Below are 25,491 nucleotides of genomic sequence, written 5' to 3' on the forward strand. Positions count from 1 at the left end.
ACTCACCAGGATGGGTGAAACCATGAATTACTCGGGGCATGGCTGGGCAGGGGACTGTTAGGAAAAGTGTGACATTCCTAAGTTTCCAGGCAGCCTGATGTGGATCCAGGCCGCCTGTGAGTGACTGAGCCCTTGAGAAACACCTTCCCGCCTTGCGTGTAAATGAGAGTCCGTGTCATGACTGAGGGTGCCTCCACCCTGCGTGTAGCAGCATCCTAGAGGAATGTATGAAGAGAAAACAGCACAGGATTGTGAAACAGCAGGGAAGGGAAGGGGGACGTGGTGACAGGCTTCCGTTTCTCCTGTCCCCTCAGCCCTGCACACGCGCCTGACATTAACTAGCTCTGGCTCTACGCCAGAGCAGGAGGCCGTGAAGGAAAACCGAAGTTCGCTCCTAGTGCCTTCAGGGAAGACGGAGCCTCCAAACTGCGCTGTCCGCTCTCGACTCTCGGTGTCCTCTCCGAGGCCAGGCCAGCTGACAGCCTTCAACTCCGGGCAAGACAGCGGAGCAACTGTTGATAACCAGCGTCAGTGCATGGCCAGTGACCTGAAGGGGCCCTGCCCGCGGGAGAGAGCCGCACAGACGAGATAGGGGTTGTCTCCGTTTTATTTTTGGTCTGTGTATTCTTGTGGAAACAAAATTTTATCTTTGCCTAGGGAACACTGAAAGGCATTGACAGAGCTCCGCTGGCCTGGCCCATTTTTGGAAAGCAAGTGGCAGCTGTGGCCGTGCCCAGCAGGCGGAGGCTGGTACAGAGTCTGCCCAGGCGCCGCCCAGAGCAGCGCGGGCCTCGGCCTCTGGCTGCCGGCTGGCCCACCCATGGAGTGGGGCTTCCAGGGGGCTGAGGCTGTGGTCCAGGTGGTGAGTCCCACCCTGAGTTTGACCCCCGTTGCCACAGGCCCACTCTCCCCCGGCGTTGTTGGTGAGGGTGGTTTAGTGCCTGGATTGGTTCGAAGGAAATCGCCAGGGAAGGAGCAGAGATTGTCCAGCAAGTAAGACACTTGCTTTGCACACAGCCAGGTTCAACCCTGCCACCACCTACGGGCCCCCAAACCTTTCCAGGAGCGACCTCTGAGCACAGAGCCAGGAGCAAGTCATGAGTACAGCAAGGTGTGGTCAAAAAAATAGACGGAAGGGAGAGCTCATACTGGGCTGGAGCACGGGCTTGGCACGAGGGAGGCCAGAGGTTCCGTCCCTAACACCGCATGGTCCCCGAAACACTGAGGAACCTCTAAGCATCGCCAGATGCCAAAAACCAACCAGAAGAGGGTAGCGGGGGCCGGGGAAATGACTCAAAGGGCTGGATTGTATTTTTGCCAGGTTTGATCTCTAGCAACAGCTGGTCCTCTGGGCACCGCTGGGTATGTGGCCCCAGATGTAGCTTTTAGTGGCCGTGGCCCTGGGAACAGTAAGTGCAGATGGTCAGTGAATTATTTTCATCCCTTTTGGATGGGAAGTAGGGCTTCAGGGTGTGGGCGGACAGTCGTGACTGCTGCTCCGTCCCAGCGGGCTGTGGGCTGAGAAGGGCAGCTGTGTGTGCTGGCGCCGCCAGTCCCTTGCTCTAGCTCACCACCAGGAGACCACGCGCACCACGCAAGCCACCACTTCAGAATAGCTGCAGGGGCCTAGAAAGTGGCTCTGAGGGGCTGGAGCACAGCGGGTGGGGCATTTGCCTTGCACGCGGCCGACCCAGGTTCGATTCCCAGCATCCCATATGGTCCCTTGAGCACCGCCAGGGGTAATTCCTGAGTGCAGAGCCAGGAGTGACCCCTGTGCATTGCCAGGTGTGACCCAAAAAAGAAAAAAAAAAAAGTGGCTCAGAGAAGGCTGCTGGGTGCTCGGCATCGGTACGAGCTAATGCACAGCTGTGTGGGTGTCCTCAGGAGCCGAGCAACAGTGACCAGCTAGTGCTAGTACATGGCAGAGCACCTGGTTCTGCAGGGGCAGTCGGGCTAGCTAACCTCCGTGAGCCTGGGATTCCCAGAAAAAAGCAGGGTGCCTGGTTATGCCGAAAAAGAAAAATTCAGCATTTTCTTTTATTCCTGTCCATAGTGATTATATTGCACAGGGTGTATTTACATATATTTTTTAGGTTCTGTTTATCCAGTATTCCAATATAACAGTGTCCTATATTTTTATTTGCTAAAACTGGCAGCTCTACCCCGATTCAGCTCAGGCACGAGCGGTGAGGTTTGGTTACAGAGAGGATGGAAAAGGCTTTAGTCAACTCGTAGGAAAGTGGTGAGTATAAACTAGACGCTGCCTGCGCCCCTCCACAGTCTTGTGGGGCGGGGAGATAGTACAGCAGTTAGGGTGAAAGTTCCCCCAGCCAGGGTTTGAGTCCCAGCCCTGCTGTAGCACCTAAACAGCAGTGCATTCTCGGAACCTGAGAATTGGCAGTAGAGTTCCCAGACCTCTTGAGCACCTCTTGGGAGACACCCCTCCCTCCCCCGCAAAATCTATCAGTGCTTCTGATTCCATATCCAGAAGAACTGAAAATAGGAGCTGGAGTGATAGCACAGCGGGTAGGGCGTTTGCCTTGCACATGGCCAACCCAGGTTCAATCCAGCGTCCCATATGGTCCCCTGAGCACTGCCAGGAGTGATTCCTGAGTGTAGGGCCAGGAGTAACCTCTGAGCATTGCTGAGTGTGACACGGAAAGTAAAAAAAAATATAATAACTGAAAGCAGAGTCATCTAGGTGTTTAGATGCCTGTTACAATAGTGAAGAGGTACAAACAGCCTGATATCCTCTATTAGGCAAGTGACTCAGATGTGGTTGATTACATACAATGCACTATATAATCCAGCCTTTAAAAATAAAGGGGCTGGAGTGATAGCACAGTGGGTAGGGCGTTTGCCTTGCACTCGGCCAACCCAGGTTCTATTTCCAGTATCCCATATGGTCTCCTGAGCATCGCCAGGAGTAACCCCTGTGCATCGCCAGGTGTGACCCAAAAAGCAAAATAAATAAAAATAAAAGGGGGTGTCACTGGGTGAACTTTTTGATTTTTTTTTTTTTTTGCTTTTTTGGGTCACACCCAGCGATGCACAGGGGTCACTCCTGGCTCATGCACTCAGGAATTACTCCTGGCGGTGCTCGGGGGACCATATGGGATGCTGGGATTCGAACCCGGGTCGGCCACGTGCAAGGCAAACGCCCTACCCGCTGTGCTATCACTCCAGCCCCCTGGGTGAACTTTTTGGACCATCTGTGGACTACCACAAAACCCAGGTCAACCATATACAAAGCAAGCTGTACTACCTATTCAGTCTTTGAGCATGTGCTAAATAAAACAGGTCTGTCAAATGATGAGGACAGGGTGATTCCACTTCTAGGAGAGATCTGAAGTCCACATAATGGAAACAAATCAGAAAGGTGATTGCCAGGGACTGGGGAAGTGAGTGTTCACAGTAAGTTTGTAGTGGGGTAGAGAGGTACTGCCGCAGGTGGGGCATGTGCCTTGTACACAGCTGAGCTGGGTGCCACTCCCAGCACCATATATGGTCCCCCCGAGCACAGAGCCAGAAGTAAGCCCTGAGCACTTAGGGTGGGCGGGAGTGGGGGAAGTATAAAAAAAAACCTACCAAAAGTATTAAATGTTCGAAAAATAAATCCCCCTTCTCCCCTACTTCCTCTCCCCCAGTGGCCCATTTTTGTGAATTCTAAATCCACAGATTTCTCCTAAGCATGGGTCAACCTAGAACCTTCTCCAATGTGCTTCCTCACTTCCTGTGTCTCAGAGTGCTGCACAGGCCCAGATGTGCAGACCAGCTGTGCTTTCGCTGCTCGCAACACTGTTGCCCTGGCGTAGCCCGGTCTAGGTGAGCGGTTCCCTCAGAGTGAATTTGCAGCACCCAAGAGGAGAGAGCAAGGTGGCGGGGAGAAGGTGCAGATGCCCCACGAGCAGGCCCTGCATGCGGGAAGCCTGTGTGGGTCCCCAGCACCTCGGGATGTAGCCCCCCCAAAAAACAAGACTACATAGATGGTAAAGGGTGGTCGCAGGGTCCCTCCAGCCAGTGCCGTCTCGTATCTTCATGTGATGCATCCTCGGAACAAGGACCATTTTGTTTTGGCACCTTCCTTAAAACAGTTGGGGCACAGTTGGGCTATTCCCTGCTTGGGGTTTGGGGCACAGTTGGGCTATTCTCTGCTTGGCACTTGGGGGCCCAGGTGATGCTGGGGGTGGAACCTGGGGTTCCCACAGGCAAAGCAGGTACTCTGGCCCTTTGAACCATCTCCCTGGCACATCGAAAGTCATTTTGTGTTTCACCCAGTTAACGCTATCCATTTCAGTACCTACACACAGGCCTGGGCCCGTCCTGGTAAGAGGAAGGTGAGGGAGTGTGGAGTGAGTATGCTTCGCTGATGCCCGGTGATCTTCCCGACTCGCCTGGAAGTTAGATTTCCTCTCCAGGGCGGGACTTGGCCCAGCGTGCTCTGGCTCGGGCCCGGAGCCCGGCGCCTGGTTTCTGCTGGGAGAAGCTTTCAGAGGGATGTGGGTGCACAGGGGAAGGTCTGGGATGCCCATGAGGACAGCTAGACAAAGGGTCAGTAGCCTGAGGAGGCGGAGGCTGGACATAGGGAGGACGGTGACTGACCCAGGATGTTTCCGGAGAGAATTGTGGGGGCGGGGTCACATCTGCAGTGCTCTCGGGCTAGTCCTAGCTCTGTGCTCAGGGACCCCTCCTGGCAGTGCTTGCGGGACTGTAGGAGGTGCCCGTGTCAGTGGAATACATGTCATGTGCCTGAACCTCTGTCCTACTCGGCCCCGAAATTGTTTTCTTACATGGTTTTTCATTATTGTCGGAATTTACAGAGACAAAGATGGGTGTGTTGTTTTTCTAAATGTTTGGGCTACACCAGGTGGTGCTCAGGGCTTACTCCTGGCTCTGTGCTCAGGAATCACACCTGGTGGTGTTCAAGGGACTGTAAGAGATTGAACTAGAATCATCCATATATAAGACAAGTGGCCTGTCTACTGTACTTTATCTCTGGCTCCCATACACGGATGTTTCTTACTTCCCTCTTTTTTTTTTAAGTTTATTATTTTATTTATTTTGGGGGGTCACACCCAGCGATGCACAGGGATTACTCCTGGCTCATGCACTCAGGAATTACTCCTGGCAGTGCTCGGGGGACCATATGGGATGCTGGGAATCGAACCTGGGTCGTCCGGGTGCAAGGCAAACACGCTACCCGCTGTGCTATTGCTCCAGCCCCTTTACTTTCCTCTTATCTTCTGATTCTGCAGTTGTCAGAATAAGTCAGATTTTAGTTCCCTTTTAATGACACAGATCCTCCTTCCTTCCGTCCCTCCCGCTTCCTTCCTTCCTTCCTTCCTTCCTTCCTTCCTTCCTTCCTTCCTTCCTTCCTTCCTTCCTTCCTTCCTTCCTTCCTTCCATTTTTGGACCACACCCAGTGGTGCTCAGGGGCCACTCCCCGCTATGTACCTGGGTGACCATGTGGAGACCCCAACCCAACCCTTCTGATTCTTTCACCTTAAGAGACTGACTGTCCCAGCTGCCCCAGCTGGCCAATAAAGTAAACACTAACTTTTGGGCGCTTATGAAGCCCTAGGAAAAGGGCCGAGCCCTGGAGAGGAGCTTGTGATGGACCAGCAGAGACTTTCCTCAAGGCTCTGCTGTCTGGGCTGCGGGACGGGAACCTGACTGGGCGGCAAGCAGAGTCCCCAACAGCACCCCTAGGGCTGCGTGGGGACACCCCTACGCGAGAGGCAGAGGCAGAGCCGGTGAACAGGCTCCCGGGTGCCTTTCCCTGAGCTCCACCCACCGCTTCCCTCTCTGTGAATAGGGCCTGCCCCTCCCCCCAGTGTTCCCAGGCTCTGTGGAGAGAGGGGGCCTGGAGCTGATTCCTCTGATGCCTCCGGAAGTGCTGATGGTGGGGGCAGCAGGGGACCAGGACACTCATCCCCGTTTGGGAGGAGGGGCTTTTTATGGGCCATACCTGGCAGTGCTCAGGGCTTACTCCTGGCTTTGCATTCAGGAATTACTCCTGGCTGTGCTCCAGGGACCTGGCGGATGCAGAGGATTGAACCTAGGAGGGCCGTGTGCAAGGCCAATGCCCTACCCGCAGGGCTGTCGCTCTGACCCGCTTACCCCCATTCTTGCCACGGCAGTGTCAGGCACAGCTTCCTGCTGTGCACATGCCAGGGGATACATCTCTAAGGGAATGGTTTTGTGTCTACCCCAAAGATCACTGAGACCCAGGCTGAAGCCCAGTTCCCCAGGACAGCCCGAGAGCTGGTGCTTGGGAACCACGCGATGCAGAGACTCTCACTGGGTTGCCAGGAGGCAAGGCAAGCGTCTTAACCCTTAGCAAGTAAGGGGTCCTATTTTTTCACCCCTTACTTACATTTTTTTAGTCTCTGCGTGGCAGTGCTGGACTGGAGCGATAGCACAGCGGGTAGGGTGTTTGCCTTGCATGCGGCTGACCCAGGCTCGATTCCTCCGATCCTCTCGGAGAGCCCAGCAAGCTACCGAGAGTATCCCGTCTGCACAGCAGAGCCTGGCAAGCTCCCCGTGGCGTATTCGCTATGCCAGAAACAGTAACAACAAGTCTCACAATGGAGACATTACTGGTGCCCGCTTGAGCAAATCGATGAACAACAGGACGGGATGACAGTGCAACAGTGCATGTGGCAGCGCTGGGGACTGAGAGGTGCGGGGGTGGGATCCAGAGCATGCGAAGCCTGTGCTCTGCCCTTTGCTCCCTCTTCCCAGTCCCCTTGCAAACTGGCTGAAAGCCAGGACTCTTCATGAGGGGCTGGGGAGTTAACACTGCAGACCCCCCACCAAAGCTTGTCCAGGAGGACAGCAGGGGCCCAGAGCCTGAGCCCGGAGCGTCCCTCCACCCTGGGGCAGGCCACCTTGGTTTCAGCCTGAGGCCCGTGTGATCACACGAACAGCCTTAAAGGACAACCAAGCATCAGTGGTGGTGGCAGCTGTCTGGGAAGTGGCACCTGGCCCCCTTCTACGCAGCGCTATGCCAGAGGCTTGTGGGTGCTGTGGCTCCAAGCAGCTACCCCCAAGGATGGTCGGAGCGCCACCTCTGGAAGGACACGTGGCACCAGCCAGTTGTCCTTTCTCACCTGTTTGGTGGGGACCACTGGCCACGCCCAGTTCTGGTGCAGGCACCACGCCTGCGCCCAGCCCTTGGCACCGTCTCCCTGCCCCCCGCTGGGTGTGGGTTGCTTTGTTGGGGCCTCACACGCTGCCACCCAGGGCCCTTGCGGTTCTCAGCAGCTGCGCAGTGCCCACTCGGCTCCTGCCTGCCTGCCCCTGAGCAGAAACCACAGGCTCTGCCCCCCGGACCCACCTGGGAATCTCCAGCCGCAAACACAGGCCGAGGGGAGGGACCGAAACTGCCAGGGCTGATCGGGGCAAAGATTTCCTACTTCTGAAAAAGCGCCTGGGGAGTCCTTGTGCTCGGTGGCTCCTGGGAGCCCCTCCGACCCCCACTTCCTGGAACTCGCAGGACCGGCTGCCACGCGCGCTGGAGCCGTGAGCACCTTCCCGGGGAGCGGTATAATGCCTCCTTCCCGCCCAGACTCTGCCCTGGCAGGGGCGGGTCCTGGGCCCTAGGGGACCCCGAGGGCAGAGGACCTCTGCCTTCCAGCACCCCGTCCCGCTATTCCACAGCGCCCGACACTTTGGGGTGCACCCACAGCTAATGAGCAGCGGGGTGGTGGACCAGACCCCAAAGCCCAGGACTGACTCCTGCCGCCGTCTGCCTCGGGCCTCTTTCCCATCAGCAACCCCGTGTGGCCCGTCAAGGCTGAAAGTCCAGACGGGGCGGACGTGTGCACGGGAGCCTGGGGGAAAGTGCCTCTGGGTGCGGGGGCCCAGACTTTAGGCCACACTGTCACTCAGATGGTGGCCAGGCACCTGGGAGCCTCCTGGGAGGAAGCTGGCCTGGTGCTGCAGACAGAGCATGGCCCCATGTCCGGGGGCGGGGGTGCAGAGGCACCCCACAAGGAATCCAGGCCTGCGCCCCACTCTGCAGTGAACTGGGGGGCAGTTCATCTGCAATGACCTGCCTGCCTGCCCACCCAACGCCCCTGCCGGCCGGCCTGCCTTCTCTCTCCCACGAAGAGCCACACTGGAGCCCAAAGGCTTGCAAAGGGGCAGGAAGGAATCCCCAGGGGATGGGCCCAGACTCCCGGGCAGCGGAGGCAGGAAAAGAGCTGAGTCTCCGGGCCCGGCTCACGCCCCTGCGGCCGGAAGGGACATTTGGGCGTTTTCCTGAGCCTCGAGGGAGGCCAGCCAGGCATCTTGTCTCTGGCTTTGGCAGAAAGAGGATGTGGGACCCCGGCCTTTTGGGGCGGAGAATGCTCTCAGTCCAGTGGGGGGCGGTGCAGTTTACTTTGTGGGGAGATACAGGAAGGAAGCCAGGCCCAGGCCCGCCAATCCCCGTCCTCTGAAGACAGACCCACACCTTCGCTCGCTCCATCAGCCTGGGCACTGCTGCCCTCGGCCAGTAACCCCCAACTCATGTCCCCAGAGCAGGTGACCCGGCGGCCACTCACAGACAACAAGAGGCCACTGGTGTGAGCTCCGAGGAAGCCCAAGAACATGATCTTTAATCGAAGCGTCTGTCTCCGCTCCCGGCCCGGCCCAGCCCAGGACATATTTACAGGATGCTGTGGGGGGGGGGGGCTGCTTCCCTCCTTCCTCCAGGCCCTGCCAGGGGACGGGGCGGGGGCGGGGCAGACAGCAGGGAGCCCTCAGGCGGGACACCGGAGGGGTGCACTCTGCCCCCCCCCACCACCACATGGATGCAGCAGGGCAAGTGCAAGGGGCCCTCACCTGTCCCCCCCCACCCCCCAGGGCTGGCAGAGCAGAGCTGGCGAAGGGGTAGCCCACCCACCCCTCGCTCGGGCAGTGCCATGATGTGCTGAGGTGTTCTGGGAGTGGGCGCCCGCCCCCAGCGTCTGTCCGTGGGGCTTAGACCCTTGTCCCGGTGGGTGGTGAGGTCATCCGGGCGCCCTTCCCCCCAGTGACAGGGACTGATGCAGCTGGAAGGTCCTGGGGCATCCGGCACCCCCTGCCGAACCTGGGGGCCTCTCCAGGGGAGAGGGGCATTCATCCATCTGGTGGTCCCACCAGCAGGAGCTCCTGTCCCCGCTGAGAGCGGTGGGGGTGCTGAGGTGGGGACGGAGCCCTCGGGGAACCCGCTGCAGTTTCACTACCTGGTCCTGGAGTGAGGTGGGAGTGGAGGGTCCGCAGGCTGGGGGGCTTTTCTAGCAGCCGAGGACTGCCCCTGTGATCCGCTTCTCCTTCCTGGCCTCTCCAGGCACTGATCCCCCCCATCCCGCCCCGGTCCCCCCCCCCTCGCCCACCACCCCCCGCCTTCTCCCTGGGAAAAATGGCCCAGCCGGGAGCTCTGAGCCGCACCGGAGGTGCCCAAACCCTGAGTCGCCCCAGAGTCACCTCCCTTGAGAGGGGGAAGGTGACATTTTATTCCAGGGACTTTCTTCTGACCCCCCATCACATGCCTGCTGGCAGGACAGCAGCGGGTCGCTGTGCCGGTGATGACCCTCTGCCACACGAGGTTGCCTGCCCTCCCTGCCCTCGGCCGGGCGCGGCACAGGCAGCTTTGGTTCGAGCTGGCGCTGGACCTTGTCTGGGCCAGCGGCTGGCAGAGGGGCAGGCCCGGCCTCACCTGTGCCAGACCACATGTGCCCGCCCTGCCTGGCTCCCGGGGGTACACTCGTCCCTGAAGGCTCCTCCCCCTGCTCCCACCACCTGGTTCTGAAGAGGGGCCCGTCCTGGGCCGCCTCCGGGTCCCCCTGCGGCCGCCCCTTCCCGCGGGGCCGAGGGATCCATGGGATGGAAGCTACATTCACACAGGGAGCGCGGCGGGCGAGGCCAGAGCCGCATGAGGTAGGGTGGGGGACCGGAGGAGTGACCTCCAGGCCCAGTCCACCCTGGTGGTGGTGTGGCGGGGAGGGCCCCGGCCCCCCGCACCGCCCCCTCGGGGCAGGGCTGAAGGGCTGGGCCCGGAAGACATATGCACGGAGCCTCCCTCCGTGGCTGGGCGCGGCGGCCTCGCAGCTCAGGGTGGAGACGGTGGGCGCCAGCCGTGGAGGGAGGGGGGTGGCCCTTAGGCCCCTCCAGACCTGGAACGGAGACGGGGTGTCAGGGGCGCGGGGCAGAAGGCAGGCCCAGAGGGAGCGCCCCCGAGCCAGGCCCTGGTGGGTCCGTGCTGGGCCGGGGACAGCAAGTTACAGGCTGGCCAGGGAGGGGTCTGGTGGGAGGTCAGACAGCGGCGACATGGAACACACGACAGATGGGACGCAGAAGGGGGCGCCTTGCCCCGGGGCCGGACTGCGGGGGACACAGTGCCCAGCTCCATCTGGCCGGGGGGTCTGACCCCGGGGAGGGCAGGGGGGGACGAAGGTGGGGGCAGGCCAAGGGGGACGTCTTCCGGGAGCGGCTTCTCCCACCCCCGGAGTGACAGCAGCGGGGGTCGGCCCCCAGCTCCCCATCCACAGAATGCGGTGACGGATGAGATGGGACACAGGGACAGCGGGAGGGATGACGTGGCCGGCGTCACACTGCCCCCTGCTGGGTCGGGTCGTACCTTCCTCGGCGGATGTTTCTTCAGGAGCCACGGAGAGGAAGGAAGGAGAGAGGAAAGGAGCCTTCAGGGGCGTCCTGGGGAGACCCAGCGCCCCGAGACAGTCTGGGGTCCCCAGAGAAAGGAACTGAGAGGATCCGCCGCCTGGAATCCTGGCAGCCCCAGAGCTCGGGGGGAGGGGGGCTGTGAAATCCCTGGGCTGTTAAGGGTGACCAGGACACAGGCCCCCTGAACGCCAGCAACCGGGGGGCCCTGACAACCCTGGAGGACCCCGGGGTGCAGGGGACAAGGGGACGGGGTGTCTTACTTAAATCCCCAGCCCGTGCCGCCCAGCACGATGGCTGCGACCAGGACGGCGCCGGCGATGGAGCCGATGATGATGTTGGTGCCGCTGGGACCTGGGAGGGGGGGGCAGGGCTCAGTTGGCGAGGCCAGAGACCGTGAGGGGCACAGACGCCGCCCCGCCCGGCAGCCTCACCCTTGTAGCGCTCCGTCTCCCCCGTGGGTGGTGGCGTGGGCAGGGGGTTGTGGATGCTGCAGTCTTTGCCCGTCCAGTCGGGCTGGCAGATACACTTCCCTTCGTTGCTGCAGACCTGGGAGGGGGGACGGGCAGGGGATCAAGCAGTCACGGGAGGTCTCTGGACCCCCTCTCCCCGTGCGACTCTCCCCCACCCCGCCCCCTGCCTCCTGACGCACCCCGTGGTGGGAGCAGACACGCCTCTCGCCGCTGCCAGGGCAGGTGCTGAAGTTGAAGGCGGAGGCGGGCAGGCAGCGGTGGGCCAGGCACAGCATGTTGGGGCCGCAGGCTGTGCCGTCCTCCACGTAGCTCAGGTCAGAGCCGTCGGCCAGCTGCACGTGGCCGCCCCTGGGGAGAGGGTGCTGGCCCGCTCAGCCCTATGTCCCCCACCCCGCAGCCCCCCACCCCACACCTCCAAGCCCAGCCCAGGCTGGCACCTGCAGTCCAGCTCCTTGCCCTGATGGTAGAAGGTGACACTGCTGATGTCTCCCCCCAGGTCTCCCAGCCGAGGGGCTCCAGAGATGTTGACGCAGAGGAGGAAGCCGCAGAGCACGTCCCTGTCGGGGCAGCAGGGGGCCAGAGTAGCCCATGGCTGACCTCAGCCCCAGACGGCGTCTCCCTCCCCAGCAGCACATCCCCCCTCAGGCCTCACTGGCGGGCCTCTGCGGCCCACCACACCAAGTCCTCGCTTCTGAGCCGGGCGGCACCCCCCCAGCGCCCAGGTGACTCACTGTTTGTTGCACTGGACCCAGCCTGACCCCTTGCGCCCACAGTTCCCCCGCTCTGTCCCCTCCACGTTCAGCTTCTCATAGCAGAAGCGGTCGGCGGCCCCTGCAGGTGATGATGGGGACAAAGAGCAGAGGGTGTCACCCAAACCCACTCCCTCGGGACCTCCAGTGGTCTGGCTGACCCCGGGGCCCTGGGAGTCACACATTTGTGAGCCTCTCTGGCTAGAACTGGTCCCTCTGCAGGCACCAGAGACTCACCATGGCCCCAGAGTGCTTGGCACTGCCGTTCCCGGGTTTTACAGCGGCCCCCGTAGCAGCGGCCCTAAGGGGTCAGCAGGAAACAGAGGACAGAGACACTGAGAGGGCCCAATGAGAGGCGAGGCTGTGAGGAGCCAGGCCCCCGGGCGCCCCAGCTCCCTCCTACCTGTTCATGGTCACAGTAGTACCCGTCCAGTTTGTGCAGGTTCGGGGGACACTGTGGAGAGAGGGGCTGCGCTGAGCACAGCAGCAGTGAGGAGGGGAGCAATGGGGGGTCTCCAAGGCCACCCCACCCCGGGAAGGTTGTGACAGGGTTCTGCAGGAGGCAAGGACCTGAGGTCTGGTTCTGAGAACAAATCACATGGATCAGCAAATCCCAGAGCCTGCCAGGAGTCCCTGGGCTTCCTGCTCTACTTCACGGCTGTGCAAAAGCACCTGGCACGTAACCCCTGGACTTCAGAGCCCTTTGGTATATTTGGGTGGGGGTGGGTGCTTGGCAGACCACTTGGTGCCGGGGCTCCAACTCGGGCCAGCTACAAGCAAGGCCTGGAGCTGATATCTGACTATTGGCTCTGGTCCCGAGCACACGCCAGGTGCCGCGGGACTCTGAGTACAGTGACGGGAAGGGCAGAGCCAGGAGCAGGAAGAACCCCTTTCCAGGAGGACTGGACAAGAGCGGGCAGAGGGTAGGTGGCCTTGCCCCGGGCACCGCAGGGCGACGGGACAAGCGGACCTGGCTCGAGTCCCCGGTGCAAGTCTCTGCGATGTCGCACTCGTTCACCGCCTCTCGACAGGACACACCCCGCGGCTCGTACTGAGGAAGGGACACGTAGGGCCCCCCCCACGTCAGGCCCGAGTCGCTGACGCTCGGGCCCCGCCCCGAGATCCCCATTGGCCTACCTCCACGCCAGTCTCCGCCCCTCCCGCCTCTGCCCCGCCCCCTCGCGCCGCACCTTGCAGCGGCGACAGCAGAGCCCGTCGCTGCACATGGCGTCGTGCGTCAGGGTGCATTTCTTGCAGCAGTTCCCGCCGGCGCGGTTGCATTCCTGAGGAAGGCGAGGAGCAGGGGAGGGAGGCGGAGGGGCGGCGACCCTCCCCACCGACACGCCCCCGCCCCTACGCCGGCCGCCCCCGGCCTCTGGCCCGGCTGCGGGTGCTCACCTGCACCGAGCCGCAGTCGCACTCCTCGCCCGCCTCCACGAAGCCGTTCCCGCACTCCGGAGGGTCCAGGAGCTGGGCCCGACGGGGAAAGCGGGTCTCGAGTCGGGCCGGAGCCCGCCCAGGCCCCCCTCCCCACCACCCCACGGGCGCGGGTACCTTGAGGGGCTTGTTGAAGAGGCAGCTCCCGCCGCCCTCCTGCAGAAACTGGTTGTATTCGTCGATGCTGCAGCGCGAGAACTTGCGGGGCAGATAGAACCTGGCAGGGGTGCGGAGATGCAGCTGGAGCCCGGCTCGGGTGCGGAGCGGCGCGCCCTCCCTGGCCAGCACCTTGGCTCGCCCCCTCCACAGTTCAGGAGGGTGCCCGGGCGCCTCGGTCCCTCCGAGCATCTGCCTGCCCGGATGTCGCTGCAGTCTCCGCCCACCCACCCCACACTCCAGGCAGGGATGAAGCGGGCTCTGGCGGCGCCCGGTGGTCACTGGCAGGCAGGACAGCGGGTGTCCGGCAGGGCACTCTCCGGGGACCCAGAGCTGCTCTGTGTGTGCGTGTGTGTGTGTGTGTGTGTGCGCGCGCGCAGCGGGTGTCCGGCAGGGCACTCTCGGGGACCCAGAGCTGCTGTGTGTGTGTGTGTGTGTGTGTGTGTGTGTGTGTGTGTGTGTGTGCGTGCGTGCAGCAGGTGTCTGGCAGGGCACTCTCGGGGACCCAGAGCTGCTCTGTGTGTATGTGTGTCTGTGTGTCCGTGTGTCCCAAGACCCTCCCTCCCTGATTTTCCCCAGCAACTCACCCAGTGTCCTCCATGATGCAGCCCAGCCAGCTGTCTGGACACTTGCAGTCACCTGGAGGTGAGGCAGGCGGCTTGAGGCCGAGTGGCGGGAACCTTCCGGAGGGGGTGTGGGGGGAGCAGCTCACGGTACCTGCTGAGCTCCGGTGATTGTTCCACATCATGCCCAGGTTCTGCCCCAGCGTCTGGGCCAGCGTCACTGCCATGGCCCCTATGTTGTCGTACTTGGGGTGAGGGACACGGATCAGAGATGCCTCCCTCTCTCCAGAGGGGCCCCTGCCCCCTCCCAGCCCGCCCCCTGCAGCTCACCTCGTTCACCCCGCCACCCCTGGACAGCGAGCAGATGCCCCCCACGTAGGCGGCCCCGCTGCTGGTGCTCTGGAACGTTCTGCCCCTGGGAGGAGGAGGCGGTCAGTGGCCGAGGCTCCCCCCAGACGACACCCTACGCTGAGAGGGGAGCTGGGGGTGGGGGTCGGCTGTCAGCCATGCGGGCCCCTGCCCTGCCCCTCTTCATCGGGCCACAAACCACATGCAGGTTCCCACTGAGTCGTGTCTAAGGGCCTGCTGGGGACAGTGGGAGGGGACAGTCAGAGGGGAGAGAGGAAGCCCTAGGAGTCCGGTGGTAAAGGGGAGGTGGCTGGGCGGCCCCCCCCCAGGACGCTGAGCCCCCAGCAGAGGCCCAGGGTGCAGGGGAGACTCACGAGAAGAGGTGGGTGGCGTCACTGGGCTCCGGCAGACCCTCCCTCCGGTAGACCATGAGCCGGGCCAGGGTCTCCAGCAGGTCATCCTGCACCTGGATCTTGTCCCCGTCTGCCCATGTCTCCATGGCGACCAGCACGATGCGGGTGTTGAGCTGCTCCTTGTACATCTGCGCCCGGAGCGGGGAGGGGGAGGGGGCTGGGGGTGAGGGGCCCTCTGGGACACGCCCGATGGCTGTGCATGCAGGGGGGGCGCGCAGGGGGCAGCTCACCATGTCCGCCAGGTTCACCACGGACTTGGCGAAGTTGCTGGTGAGAGCCACGGACTGTCGCATCTGCTCAAACTGGGGGAGCAGAGAGGGGGCTGCAGGGAGGCTCCCTCCCGGCCTCCTCCACGAGGCGCCCACCACTCACCAGCTGGTGGTCGTTGATGATGATCAGTTCCACGTACTTGGTCTCGCTATGCACCGTGTGGTGGCCCCGGCGGACCTGGGGGGTGGGAATCAGTCCCCTCCCCGCCCAGCGCTGGCCAGGCCGAGGGAGGCCGAGGGGCTGCGTTCTCGGGGACTCATGCCCCCCGCAGAGGCTGCACGCGGCCTGGGCTAGGGGCGCCCTCCCAGAGACGAGGGGCGGGGGGGCTGGAGGGGGGTCTGCAGCCCGTGTCTGTGCGGGCCCCTACCTGCCTTTTCCTTCTCAGCCTGGGCAGGTCTGCGGGAGGCCGGGCAGGGGCAGCAAACAGGCAGCCTGGGGAGGGGCCACAGGTGAGGGGGGGGGCCTCGCTGGCCCCGGCCCCCGCCCCCCACATCCCTCTCTTACCTGGTTCCTGGCAACCAAAGGGAGCTGGAAGGAGAGGGATCCGGTAGATGAGGTGTGGGAGGGGTCCCTGTGATTGGGGGGCATTAGTCTTGGGGGTCAGCTGAGCGCTCCAGTCCCACCTGCCCCCACCCAGTGACCCAGAATTGGCCTGAGCTCCCAGGGGGGATCCGATCTTCTCCCGGATGCTCGGATTCCGGGATCAAGACCCAGGGGCGCCCCGAGTGACCAGGGCAAAGGACACTGGAGCCAGCTGGGAGGTTGTTTGGGGGACAGAGGGGACACTGGAGCTGGGGTCACCGAGGAGGGCAGGGAGGCTGAGGTTACCGAGGCAGGGAGGCGGCACCAGCGGGCACTGCACAGGGACCCACCTGGGGGGCTTCCCAAGGCTCGGCCAGCTCGCGGGGCTCCACAATGTAGGTGAAATTCCCGTCGGAGAAGACCCCACTGCACAGGCAGACAGGCATGGCTTTGGGGGTCTGCCCTTCCCCGCCCCCAGCCCCCACCCCTCTGCCCCTCCCCTACTCACTGTAGCCCCTGGCAGGTGGAGAGCGCGGCAAAGGAGTGGGGGTTCCCCCGGAGCCTCCCCTGGTAGTAGCAGTGGTCCCCAGCCCCCTGCAGGAGCAGCAGGAGGGCAAGCTCGGTGCTCCAGTCCCAGGCGCCCCTGGCAGTGCCAGCCTGGTGCACTTTGCTGGTGGCCTCGGGGAGGTCGCTGGCCCTCTCTGATCTCTTTGCCCCACTTACACCATAAGGCGGCAGCAGGACTGTGTCAGTGGCTCTTAACCATGCTGGGGACCACTAACCCTGAACAGTGCGCGGGTTCCGCTCTGAGCTCTAGATCACCCCTGGCACACCGAAATCCGCGCCACTACCGCCAGCCTCACAGCAAGAGGGCACCAGCACCCCACCCAGCCTCCTGCGGTATTTATAGATGCCCCCTCTGCTGGGCCCGGAGCCCCCACTGGGAGTCCCACTGGGGCTCGTCCCCATCCCTCCCAGGGCAGCCCAGGGCCAGGCAGAGCTGGGGTTCAGCCCTCCCGCCCGCCCTGCTCCTGGGGGCCCCACTCCCAGGCCCCCCGCGGAGGCACTCACGGTGCTGTGCTGGGAGGGACCCTCCCGGCTGAAGTGACGCTCCACGTACTGGGAGGAGAGGAGGTGGCTGGAACAGGACAGGGGGGTCACTGGGGGTCGGGGGGCCACCCCCCACTCACCCACCCCCGCCTTCTCGCAGCCCACACACTCACCCCCCACCCCGCCTCCTCGAAGCCCCCCCTCCCCCTGGCCACTCACTGGTTGAGCTCCAGGTCCAGCGTGAAGTTGGAGCTGAAGGCCGGGATGACGAAGCTCACCCGGGCTAGGTGGACAGGCTGGGGGCAGGCAAAGGGGGTCATGCTTGCGGTGGTCTGAAGGGGCAGCAGGGGAGGGGCCGGCCCAGCAGCTAAAGGGATCCCTTTAGCTCAAGGCCGGGTGGCAGCCTTGAGTCCCCCCAGATCTAGTCTGGGGGCCGCGGGGATGGGCCTGCCTGATGACCCCCAAAAGGAGGCCCCCCCAGAGGATCTGGAGTGGGGGCCCCTGCAGAGCCTCCCTCCCTGCCCCTGCCCTGGGCGCGCTGGCGGAGGGAGCACGGCCGGAAGTGGGGATGACTTTCAGGAAGCAGGACTTGGCTCCTGCGCCGTCCGCTGCACTCTGCCTCACCCAAAGAAGCTCATCTTTAATATTTCAATCCGATGGTTAATTTTTAAACACGGAAGTTTTCCTGATAAATTTTTCAGAGGGTACTTTGCAGTGGGCCTGGAGGCACCGGTTGTCATGACAACGCACCAGCCCTGGGCACCAGCTGTGGGGGGACTCAGGCCCAAGTCAGCATGTCTGGGGGGAAAGCGACCCCCAAAGAGGGGCAGGGAGCGGAGCAGGGGATAAGGAGGGGTCCTGAAAGGCACAACGCTGGGGGCACGCCTGGAGCTGTGGGCTTTTGAAAAGATCTACAGTATGTTGGGGCCCTAGGCAACACACACACACACACACACACACACACACACACACACGCACACACATGTGCACACATCACATAACATGTGCATATGCATAGGTGCATGCACATACATACCACACATGCACACATCACACATATATGAACCACACACCAAACACACGTGTGCTCACACCACATACACACATTGTTTTAAAAAAAAAAGCCCCCACTCTGGAGTCCCTCGTGTCCCCCCTTGGGGCGTGTTAGTCTTTTCTTTTTCTTCATGGAGTTCCTCTGTGCTCATATTTCCCAAATAAAAACTATTTTTACTTCAAAAAGGAAAAAAAAGAAAAGGCGTGAAGCGTGGGCATCCCAGGAGGCCGCGGGCTGCGCCTCCTCTCCCCCTGGTCTGGAACCCCAGGCCCAGGTGAGGACGGCCTCACCCCTGCACTGTGGGCGGCGCGGCAGGCCCGGGACAGAGGGACCCTCAGGACCTGGAAATCAGGGAAGGCCAGGGGGAGACGGCCTGGAGACAGGCGAGTGGGCCGAGGGCGGGGGCGGGGGAGCAGCTTGAGCCTCAAGGACCGGACGCCCCCACCCCGCTGGCCCGGCCAGCCCAGCTCCACGCACTGGTCTGGGCCCCTGCAACATCGCTCACACTTGAAACAGAAAGTGGGGCGTGAGGGGGCGCCTCCCCGCCCCGCTGGCCAGGGCCATCTCTGCTCCCACCTGCCCCCCTCGCCGGGCCTCTGTGTGAACAGGACACTCCCTGTCCTGTTCCCCACCTGACTGGGACCACCCTGCCCTCCGCCCCACCAGCCCGTCCCGGTTCCACGCTCCCAGGCTGTGCAGCCTCAGGATGACGCTGAGACCTCTCTGAGCCCCTCCTTGGTCCACGAAGAGGGAAGCCCTGGGATGCGGGGCCGCACGATGTGCGGGCGGAAGGGGGCGTCCCAGGGTGCAGAGTCTCCTCGCTGCTGGGGGGGGGGGGAGTCAGCATGCCAACCCATCTGGCCTCCACGTGGCGCCAGCCTTGCTGAGCCCCCATGTGGGGGATCCTGGCACTGTCGGGTAGCAAACACCCTGTCCTCGGACCCCCCCCCCCCCACTTCCTGAGGAGCCCCCGGCGCTGGCAAATGGCTGTGTGGCCCCCTCCCTGCAGGACAGATGACCACGACCCCAGTGAGGGGGCCGCCCACGGAGGGCTGGCTTACTCTCCTGGGGCCACAGGGCCGCACCCCAACCCCCCAGAAGGAAGAACCCAGGGCCGAGCAGTAGGACAGTGGGGAGGGCACTGGCTTTGCACGTGGCCAACCTGGGTTGATCCCCGGCAGCCCCCGGAACCCCCCCCAATCCCACCAGGAGGGAGTCCTGAGTGCAGTCAGGATTACCCCTGAGCACTGCTGAGTGTGGCCCCCTTCCCGCCCCCAAAAAAGGAAAAGACCAACCCACCTCCCTCTCAGGGCCCATGTACCCCAGGGTCCTAGCTGTACCAGAGTCCCAAGACCCCAACCCCCAGTGAAGTGGGGACACACTTAGTGGTGCTCAGGGTCACTCCTGGGGGTTGGGGGACTCAGGGAGTTGATATGGGGTCAGCCATGGACAAGGTCGGCGCCTTCATCCCGCTCACTCTCCTATCTGGCCCCCCACCCCATGTTCCAGTGAAGCCAAAGAGCTCCTGGCCAGCCTCCAGCCCTGGCTGTCCCCTGGCCGTCCCCTGACCGCCCAGGGCACCCGGCCTCTGCTGTCCTTGGCCCGCAGCTGCAGAATCTGCCCCCTGCGTCCTCAGGTGCCTGCACTCCTGTGCTCGGTCCGACCCACCCCTCCAAACCACACCGTCTGGTACTTGTGTCGCAAAGTGAGGGGACCCGTAGAGGTGGGTACCGGGACCATGCCTCGGGGTGCAGGTGCACCTGTGAACAGCTGGGGTCCCCGGGGGCAGAGGCCGTGCCTTCCCTGTAGCCGGCGCGACACTTTCTAGGTTTTCTGGGGGGCAGGGCCGGGCCCGTCCTAGTCCCAGAACTACAGACACCGCCCCCAGGGCTCTACCCAGGCTACACCAGCAGCTCGGGGAAGGGGAGACGAGAATCAAGTTGGCGGTTCCCCACCCCGCCGCCTCCGGGCACTGCTCCTGGTGCTCCCCCCGCCCCAGCTCCTCCTCAGCACAGCCTGGCCCCGCCCTCCTCACCCACCCACCTGGACCCCACACCTCCTGATGCTCCGCCCCGCCTCTCAGGGCATCGCCCCCTCTGCGGCCCCCCACGCACTCAGAGCAGGTGCCAGGGAGCCCACAGAGGCCTCAGGGGCTGCTTCATCTCCTGGAAACGGAAACGCCACGGCATGGGCTTCCCAAGGACTGAATGAAAGCCCCCCCCCCCCGTGCTTTGCTGGCGGTGGGGGCTCGGGGGCCACACAGGGCAGTGTGTGGGGGTGTCTCCCAGGGATGCTCCAGGAACTCGGCAGTGCCTGGGCCCCCACATGCAAAGCCTGCACGCAGCCCCCCATGCCACGCTCCCCCCAAGACACCTTCTTGGTGGTGGGAGGGGGAGTCACACCTGGCGATGCTCAGGGGGGTCTCTGCCTCTGCTCCAGGGTCTCTCCTGGAGGTGAGCACCTTACCCCTGCCCCATCCCTCCGGCCCTGGGCCCCACTAGTGCCTTATAATCGGAAGTGTAAAGACCCGGGGGTCCGGTGATCTGATGGGGGAGCTGGGCCAGTAGGGAGGCACAGAGAGGTGGGGCCCAGCAGGGACCCCGGGGAGCCTTCGGGGCAACTGCGACTCCAGGGCCCCCAAAATTTCAACTCTTGGGGCCAGAGATACAGCCCAGAGCCTAGGCAGGGTGCTCGCCCTACTCACGACCGACCCAGGTTCGAACCCCGGCACCCCGTAAGATCCCCTGAGCACAGCTGGGTGTGACCCCAAACAAACAAACAAAAAGTGTCGCCCTTGAGGACAGCGGGAGCCACTTCCAAGGAACGATGTGACCTTGTAGCTGAGGGCAGGTCCTGCAGGGCAGGCCACGGTCCTGGGGGGACACACAGGGCAGTCATGAGGAGAGCCAAAGTGCCCCCCTAGCCTGACTGGAGAGAGTGCAGGACTCACTCGCCCCGGAGCCTGGCAGGAAACCCCCGGTGCCCTGGCCCCGCCAGCCACAGGCTGCACCTGCCGCCCCCTAGCACCTGGGACCCCAAAGACCCTCCGAGGAGTCACAGAAGGCAGCGTGGGGGGGGGGGCTCCAGCCGGGAGCCCTGCGGGCAATGCGAGGCTCCAGCCAACCCTGGGGTGTGGGTGGGGGTTCCGGGCTCTGCCTTGGGAGACTTGGGGCACCACAGCCGCCTCCGCAGAGCCTCAGCTCTGGCCGAGCGCGGCCCTGGCACGGCCCCCAGCAGGGCCGGCTCGGCGCAGCCCACATCCGAGTCCTGACCCCAGCTGCCCGCTCCACTGTGCCCACACGGCCCTGACCCCCAGGCGGCTCAGGGACGGGGGCCCCCTCCCCGAGGCTTGGGGCCCCCCATGCTGTCCCCGTTCACCCTGTTTAAGCTCTCTCCTCAGGAGTGGGGTTCCCCTGGGAAAGCGTGGCCACAGAGCAGCTTTCCTGTGCCTTGGGGAGGCCCCCCAGGACACAGGCAGCTGCTCCATAGGCCTGTGCAGTGAGCGACGCCCCCTCCCCCCCCGCCGACACTGGCCTGTCTCCCCTCAGCTACAAGCTTCCGGGGAACCTGGAAGCCCCCCACCTCTCTGGGCACCTCCATATGGGACAAGCCAGGTACTGAGGGTGATGCAAAGGGTCCCTGGAGTCCCCCACCTCCCAGCACCCTTCCGCAGGAAGCAGCAGGGGACCCGAGGGGTAGGACAGGGGGTCCAGGGCCTGCCTTGCAGGTGGCCTATCCCGGTTCCAGCCCTGGAACCCCAGACGGTCCCCTGAGCACCACCGACTGTGATCCCTGAGCACAGAGCTAGGAGTACCGGGCACTACTGGGTATGTCCCCAAACCAGCATGAAATTTCTCCGGACATCATAGAGCAAGCAGACACCTGAGTGCTGTGTGACCCGCAGTGGGCCTCCGTTTCTGTGCTCCCATCTGTGGATTGGGGGCACCATGGCCCCCACCCAGGAGACGGAAGCCGCATGAGGGACCTTGGGGAGGCAGATCAGGGCCGGGGCCAGGAAGCGCCTATTCCCATCACCCCTCCAGCTCCCCGGGTCATCGGGGGCACTGGGACAAGGCCAGCGGCCCCCTTTCCCCTTCCTGCGGGGGAGGGAAGCAGACAGATACGTCCCTCTGTCTTCCTTGACCTTGCCCCGGCTAGGGTGCCTGATCTGTCCCGGAAGGCAGTTCTGGTCTTGGGGACAGTCGCTGATGAGGAGATGGACATGGGGCCAGTCCCCCCTTCCCGAGCCCTGCCCCACCCTCAGGCACAGGCGGCACCTGGGAGAGCAGTGCTGTGGGGGAAACCGAGGCAGGTTTGGGCAGGGCTGTGTGAGGACCCCCAGGGGCTGCCAACCGGGTCCTGGGAAGACTCTGTCCCCAGAGAGGCTCCACCGGAGGTGACCAGTGGCCCTCCCCCCATGAACACAGCCCCTCACACCCCAGAACCTCATCTCTCTCCAGGAAGAACTGGGCCAGGAGAGCCCCCAGACCTTCATGCCTCCCCGGCCCCATTCTCCTCATGTCTGACCCTTCTATTTGGGGACCCCTCCCCCCAAGATAGACACCCCCCCTCAAATACCAGCTAGGAGGCCCAGGAGGCAGGACGTCCTGGCCAGCACTGCCCAGGGCTGCCCCGATGGGCAGGGGTTCCAGGGAAGCAAGGTGGACACCCCCTCCCTGGGTACTGAGCTCACAGCACCCCCACCTCAGACCTCCGGGGAGCCTGGGCAGTCCCTGAGGCCACCTCCCGCCCCCTCCCCTCAGCCCATTACCCACCCCTCCCACTGGCCAGTCCTGAGAGCCGGCCTATCTATTATGCATGCCGCCTTCCTGCTCCACTCCATTTCCCCGAGTCCCCCCTGCACCCCCCAGCCCCCTCCCCCCCTTGAGGGCTTTTAACCAAGTGCATTAGGCAGGGCCAGGTGCCAGCCGGGCAGATGTCTGTAATGTCAGCCTCCGTCCCTCCGTCCTCCCTCCCACTGCTCCCAGTTGCCAAAACTTCCCTGCCTGGGCTGCACCCCAGTCTCCTGCACCTCCATTTCTGCCAGGCCTTCCCCACCAGCCCTCCCGCCCCCGCGGGCCTGGCTAACTTGCAGCTTGCAGCTCCTGGAGAACTGACGCGTGCTCGATGAATATTCCAGCTGGGCGATTATTATTCACATGATATTAATTAATTATTAATTGCAATTAATCTCCTTCGTTCCTAACCTTCCTCTGGGAGGCAGAAGGGGCCCGGTGGCTGAAAAGGATGGGAGGGGGGTGGAGGGGAGCTGGTATTCTACGGGTGAGCTTTGGGCCTCCACCCTCGGCGAGGATAGAAAGGAAAATAACAGGCCTGCCGGCGCAGAAAGGGAAACTGAGGCAAGGAGCAAGCACTGAACGGTTCCAAGCAAGCCCACTGGGGGACAAGGCCAGTCTCACCCTGGGTGCTCCTTTGAGGCTTCTCCCTGTCCCCCACTGTCCAGGCACAGCCTCTGCATAGATCAGTTCCTTGGGGGCAGGAGCAGTTATGCCTAAAGACTGACCAGGGCTACCCTGAGCCCCGGACACCTGCCGGCCACCCTGGGTGGGATCCTCAGGGCGACGGGCGGGGGTTGGGGGGGTGCCGGGCGGAGCTGGTGGGCGCAGAGACTAGAGGCTCGGGCACCCGCTGACCGCCCATTGCACAGAAGGGGAAGCCTCAGGGCAGCTGCTGGGCACGCGCCCCCACCCCCCACCTGTCCCCTCTGGGCTCCAGGGCCGGCTCCTACTTGGGGCCTCACCGAGCCCCACTCACCGGGCCCCCCGGAGGCTCCTGGCGGACCCTGGTGTCCAGCTGCTGCCGTCGGACCTCTCCCCCGGAGCTTTTCCCCACCAGCCGGCTAGGCTCGGTGACCTCGGGGGCGTCCGGGCTCCGCAGTTGGGGGGACACCCTAAAGCGCAGCGCTCCGACAGTAGCCTGGGCGCAGAAACCTGGGGAGACAAGGCCGTGGTGGCTGCAGGCAGCTGCCCCCGGGACGAGGGGCTCGCGAGGGACAGGCGCCACGACCCCCCGCGCTCCCGCGCTCCCGCGGCGCGGACACAGGAGCCGCTGCCCTGCAGGGCAGCGCCCGCTGGGGAGGGGGCGGGCGCCCCGCCGCTGCCCGGCCGTCACGACTGTCCCCCCCCGCCCCCAGCCCCGCAGAACGATGCGGAGTCGCAGGCGGCGGCGGGGGGCTGTCCGGGGCGGGCGGCCCGGAGGGGGACAGGTGGTGCCGCACCAGCACCGGCACCGGCACTGCGGGCAGCGGCGAGCGCCGCAGCGCGGGGGTCACTCACCGAGCGCGGGGAGCAGCGGCAGCAGCAGCAGCAGCGCCGCGGTCGCGCAGCGCCGCAGCCGCCTCATGGCTCGAGCATAATCCCCGGGCCCGGGGCTGCGGCGGCGAGCGGCGCGGGCGGGCGGGCGGCGGGCGGGCGGGGCCAACGGCGCGAGGCGGGGGCGGGGCGGCGGGCGGGGCGGCGCGCACGTGAGCCGGGCCCGGCCTCCGCGCCGCCCCCCGCCGGCCGCCCCCCGCCCGGCCCGGCCCCGCCCGTCCGCCCCGCCGACCCCCGCCGGCCCCGCCCGCGCCACCCTCCCCGCCAGGCCCGGCCCCGCCCGTCCGCCCCGCCGACCCCCGCCGGCCCCGCCCGCGCCACCCCCCGCCGCCCGGCCCCGCCCCGCCGCTCCCCCGCTCCGCCCCCGCCACCACCCCCCCAGCCCGGCCCCGCCCCGCCGCCCCGCCACGCCCGGCCCTCCAGGCCCCTCCCCGACCGCAGGCCCCGCCCTCCAGGCCCCAGGCCCCGCCCCCGGCCCCGTTTCGCCCCGCCCCCGCCAGGGGAGGACAAAAGAGGCACCGCCCCGGGGCAGGTGGCGGCCAGGTCCAGGGCCAAGAACCCTTCCTTGCCTTGGCGGCGGGCCACTGTCTGTCGGGGGCCGTGTGAGACCTGAAGGGGGTCCTGCCCTGCCCCGTGTGCCCCCCCAAGCATTGTGACCCCCCACGGCTGTTGTAGATCTAAAGGGAGGGAGGAACAGGCACGGGCCCCAGGACAGCACCCACTCCCACACCCTCCACCCAGACCCTTCTTAGGATCTGAGCCCCTGCCTTGGGGAGGGCTCCAGGGAGGAGTCTGTCAGCCAGGTCAGCCAGGCCACGGGGGCTTGGCCTCCGGCCGCTGTCCTCCACTGCTAGCCGGCGCCCCATTTCTGTCTCTCCCGTCCCTGGGCGAATCTCTGAGAACGCACCTCCCGCGCCCCCAGCTTCTCCCTCCGAGCCTCCCTCCCCAACTGTACAACCCCCACCACTCCAGCCCTGCTCCTGGGATTCGGGGCAGAGGGTCTCTCCCCACTCCGGGAGCTGGCAGCTCTGACCTCAGTTCGCAACGCCAGGAAGCAGAGGCCTGAGTAGTGGGGGGGTGTAGACCCCAGACAGAGCATCCTGGGAGCTCAGGGCCCCAGGAGCAGGAGTGCAGGCCAGAGGCCGGAAACCCATTCCTGCTGCCTCTGCTTCTGCCTCAGGCTTGTGACAGCCCCCCCACCCCCACCCCAACTCTATTTTAGGCCCAGAAGAGGTGAGAAGGCAGGGAGGGCTGACATCCACTGGGATGGTGCCGGTCCCCTGCATCCATCTGCCACTCCAGCCCCAGAGGCTCTGGAGCCTGGGCCCGTGGGTCCTGGGGGGAGGGGCCTTGCTGCATCCCTGGGCAGCTCACTTCCCCGAGGGACAGACGAGGGACAGACAGGCTCATCACTCCAATGGGGAAACTGAGGCTCCCTGAGCTCCCCACAGTCTCCCAGCCAGTCCAAACTCTGCCT

At 64.1% G+C, this 25,491-nt stretch overlaps 1 protein-coding gene across 2 annotated transcripts; it reads right to left on the minus strand.

The window, feature by feature from the left end:
- Positions 1–8,561: 8,561 nt before the first annotated feature.
- On the minus strand, positions 8,562–24,123 carry ADAM11 (ADAM metallopeptidase domain 11). 2 transcript variants are annotated; one of them, XM_055132407.1, is made up of 27 exons: positions 23,979–24,123; positions 23,458–23,633; positions 16,848–16,924; positions 16,650–16,716; positions 16,087–16,172; positions 15,929–16,004; positions 15,561–15,627; positions 15,424–15,488; positions 15,159–15,233; positions 15,017–15,088; positions 14,748–14,914; positions 14,356–14,440; positions 14,180–14,270; positions 14,050–14,101; positions 13,424–13,523; positions 13,268–13,339; positions 13,060–13,152; positions 12,840–12,920; positions 12,273–12,323; positions 12,107–12,170; positions 11,852–11,951; positions 11,558–11,677; positions 11,300–11,468; positions 11,082–11,196; positions 10,911–11,001; positions 10,607–10,624; positions 8,562–10,142 (listed from the first exon to the last, which is right to left on the minus strand). In XM_055132407.1, exons 1-27 carry the CDS (start codon positions 24,043–24,045, stop codon positions 10,127–10,129), a joined length of 2,313 nt encoding a protein of 770 aa, XP_054988382.1. In that variant the 5' UTR covers positions 24,046–24,123; the 3' UTR covers positions 8,562–10,126. The 2 variants fall into 2 exon arrangements, with proteins under 2 accessions (XP_054988382.1, XP_054988380.1); XM_055132405.1 differs by lacking the exon at positions 8,562–10,142 and having other exon boundaries at positions 10,149–10,624.
- Positions 24,124–25,491: the final 1,368 nt, after the last annotated feature.

The sequence above is a fragment of the Sorex araneus genome, chromosome 3 (assembly GCF_027595985.1).
Source record: "Sorex araneus isolate mSorAra2 chromosome 3, mSorAra2.pri, whole genome shotgun sequence".
Classification (NCBI taxonomy): Eukaryota; Metazoa; Chordata; class Mammalia; order Eulipotyphla; family Soricidae; genus Sorex; species Sorex araneus.

What these genes read in the sequence shown, in the direction of transcription:
- ADAM11 (XM_055132405.1), bottom strand. Translation starts at nt 24,045, where the DNA reads ATGAGGCGGCTGCGGCGCTGCGCGACCGCGGCGCTGCTGCTGCTGCTG. An exon ending in TCATCAACGACCACCAGCTG is followed by an intron (nt 15,089 to 15,158) that starts GTGAGTGGTGGG and finishes CTGCTCCCCCAG; the next exon opens with TTTGAGCAGATGCGACAGTC. An exon ending in GGCAAGGAGCTGGACTGCAG is followed by an intron (nt 11,469 to 11,557) that starts GTGCCAGCCTGG and finishes CCCTCTCCCCAG; the next exon opens with GGGCGGCCACGTGCAGCTGG.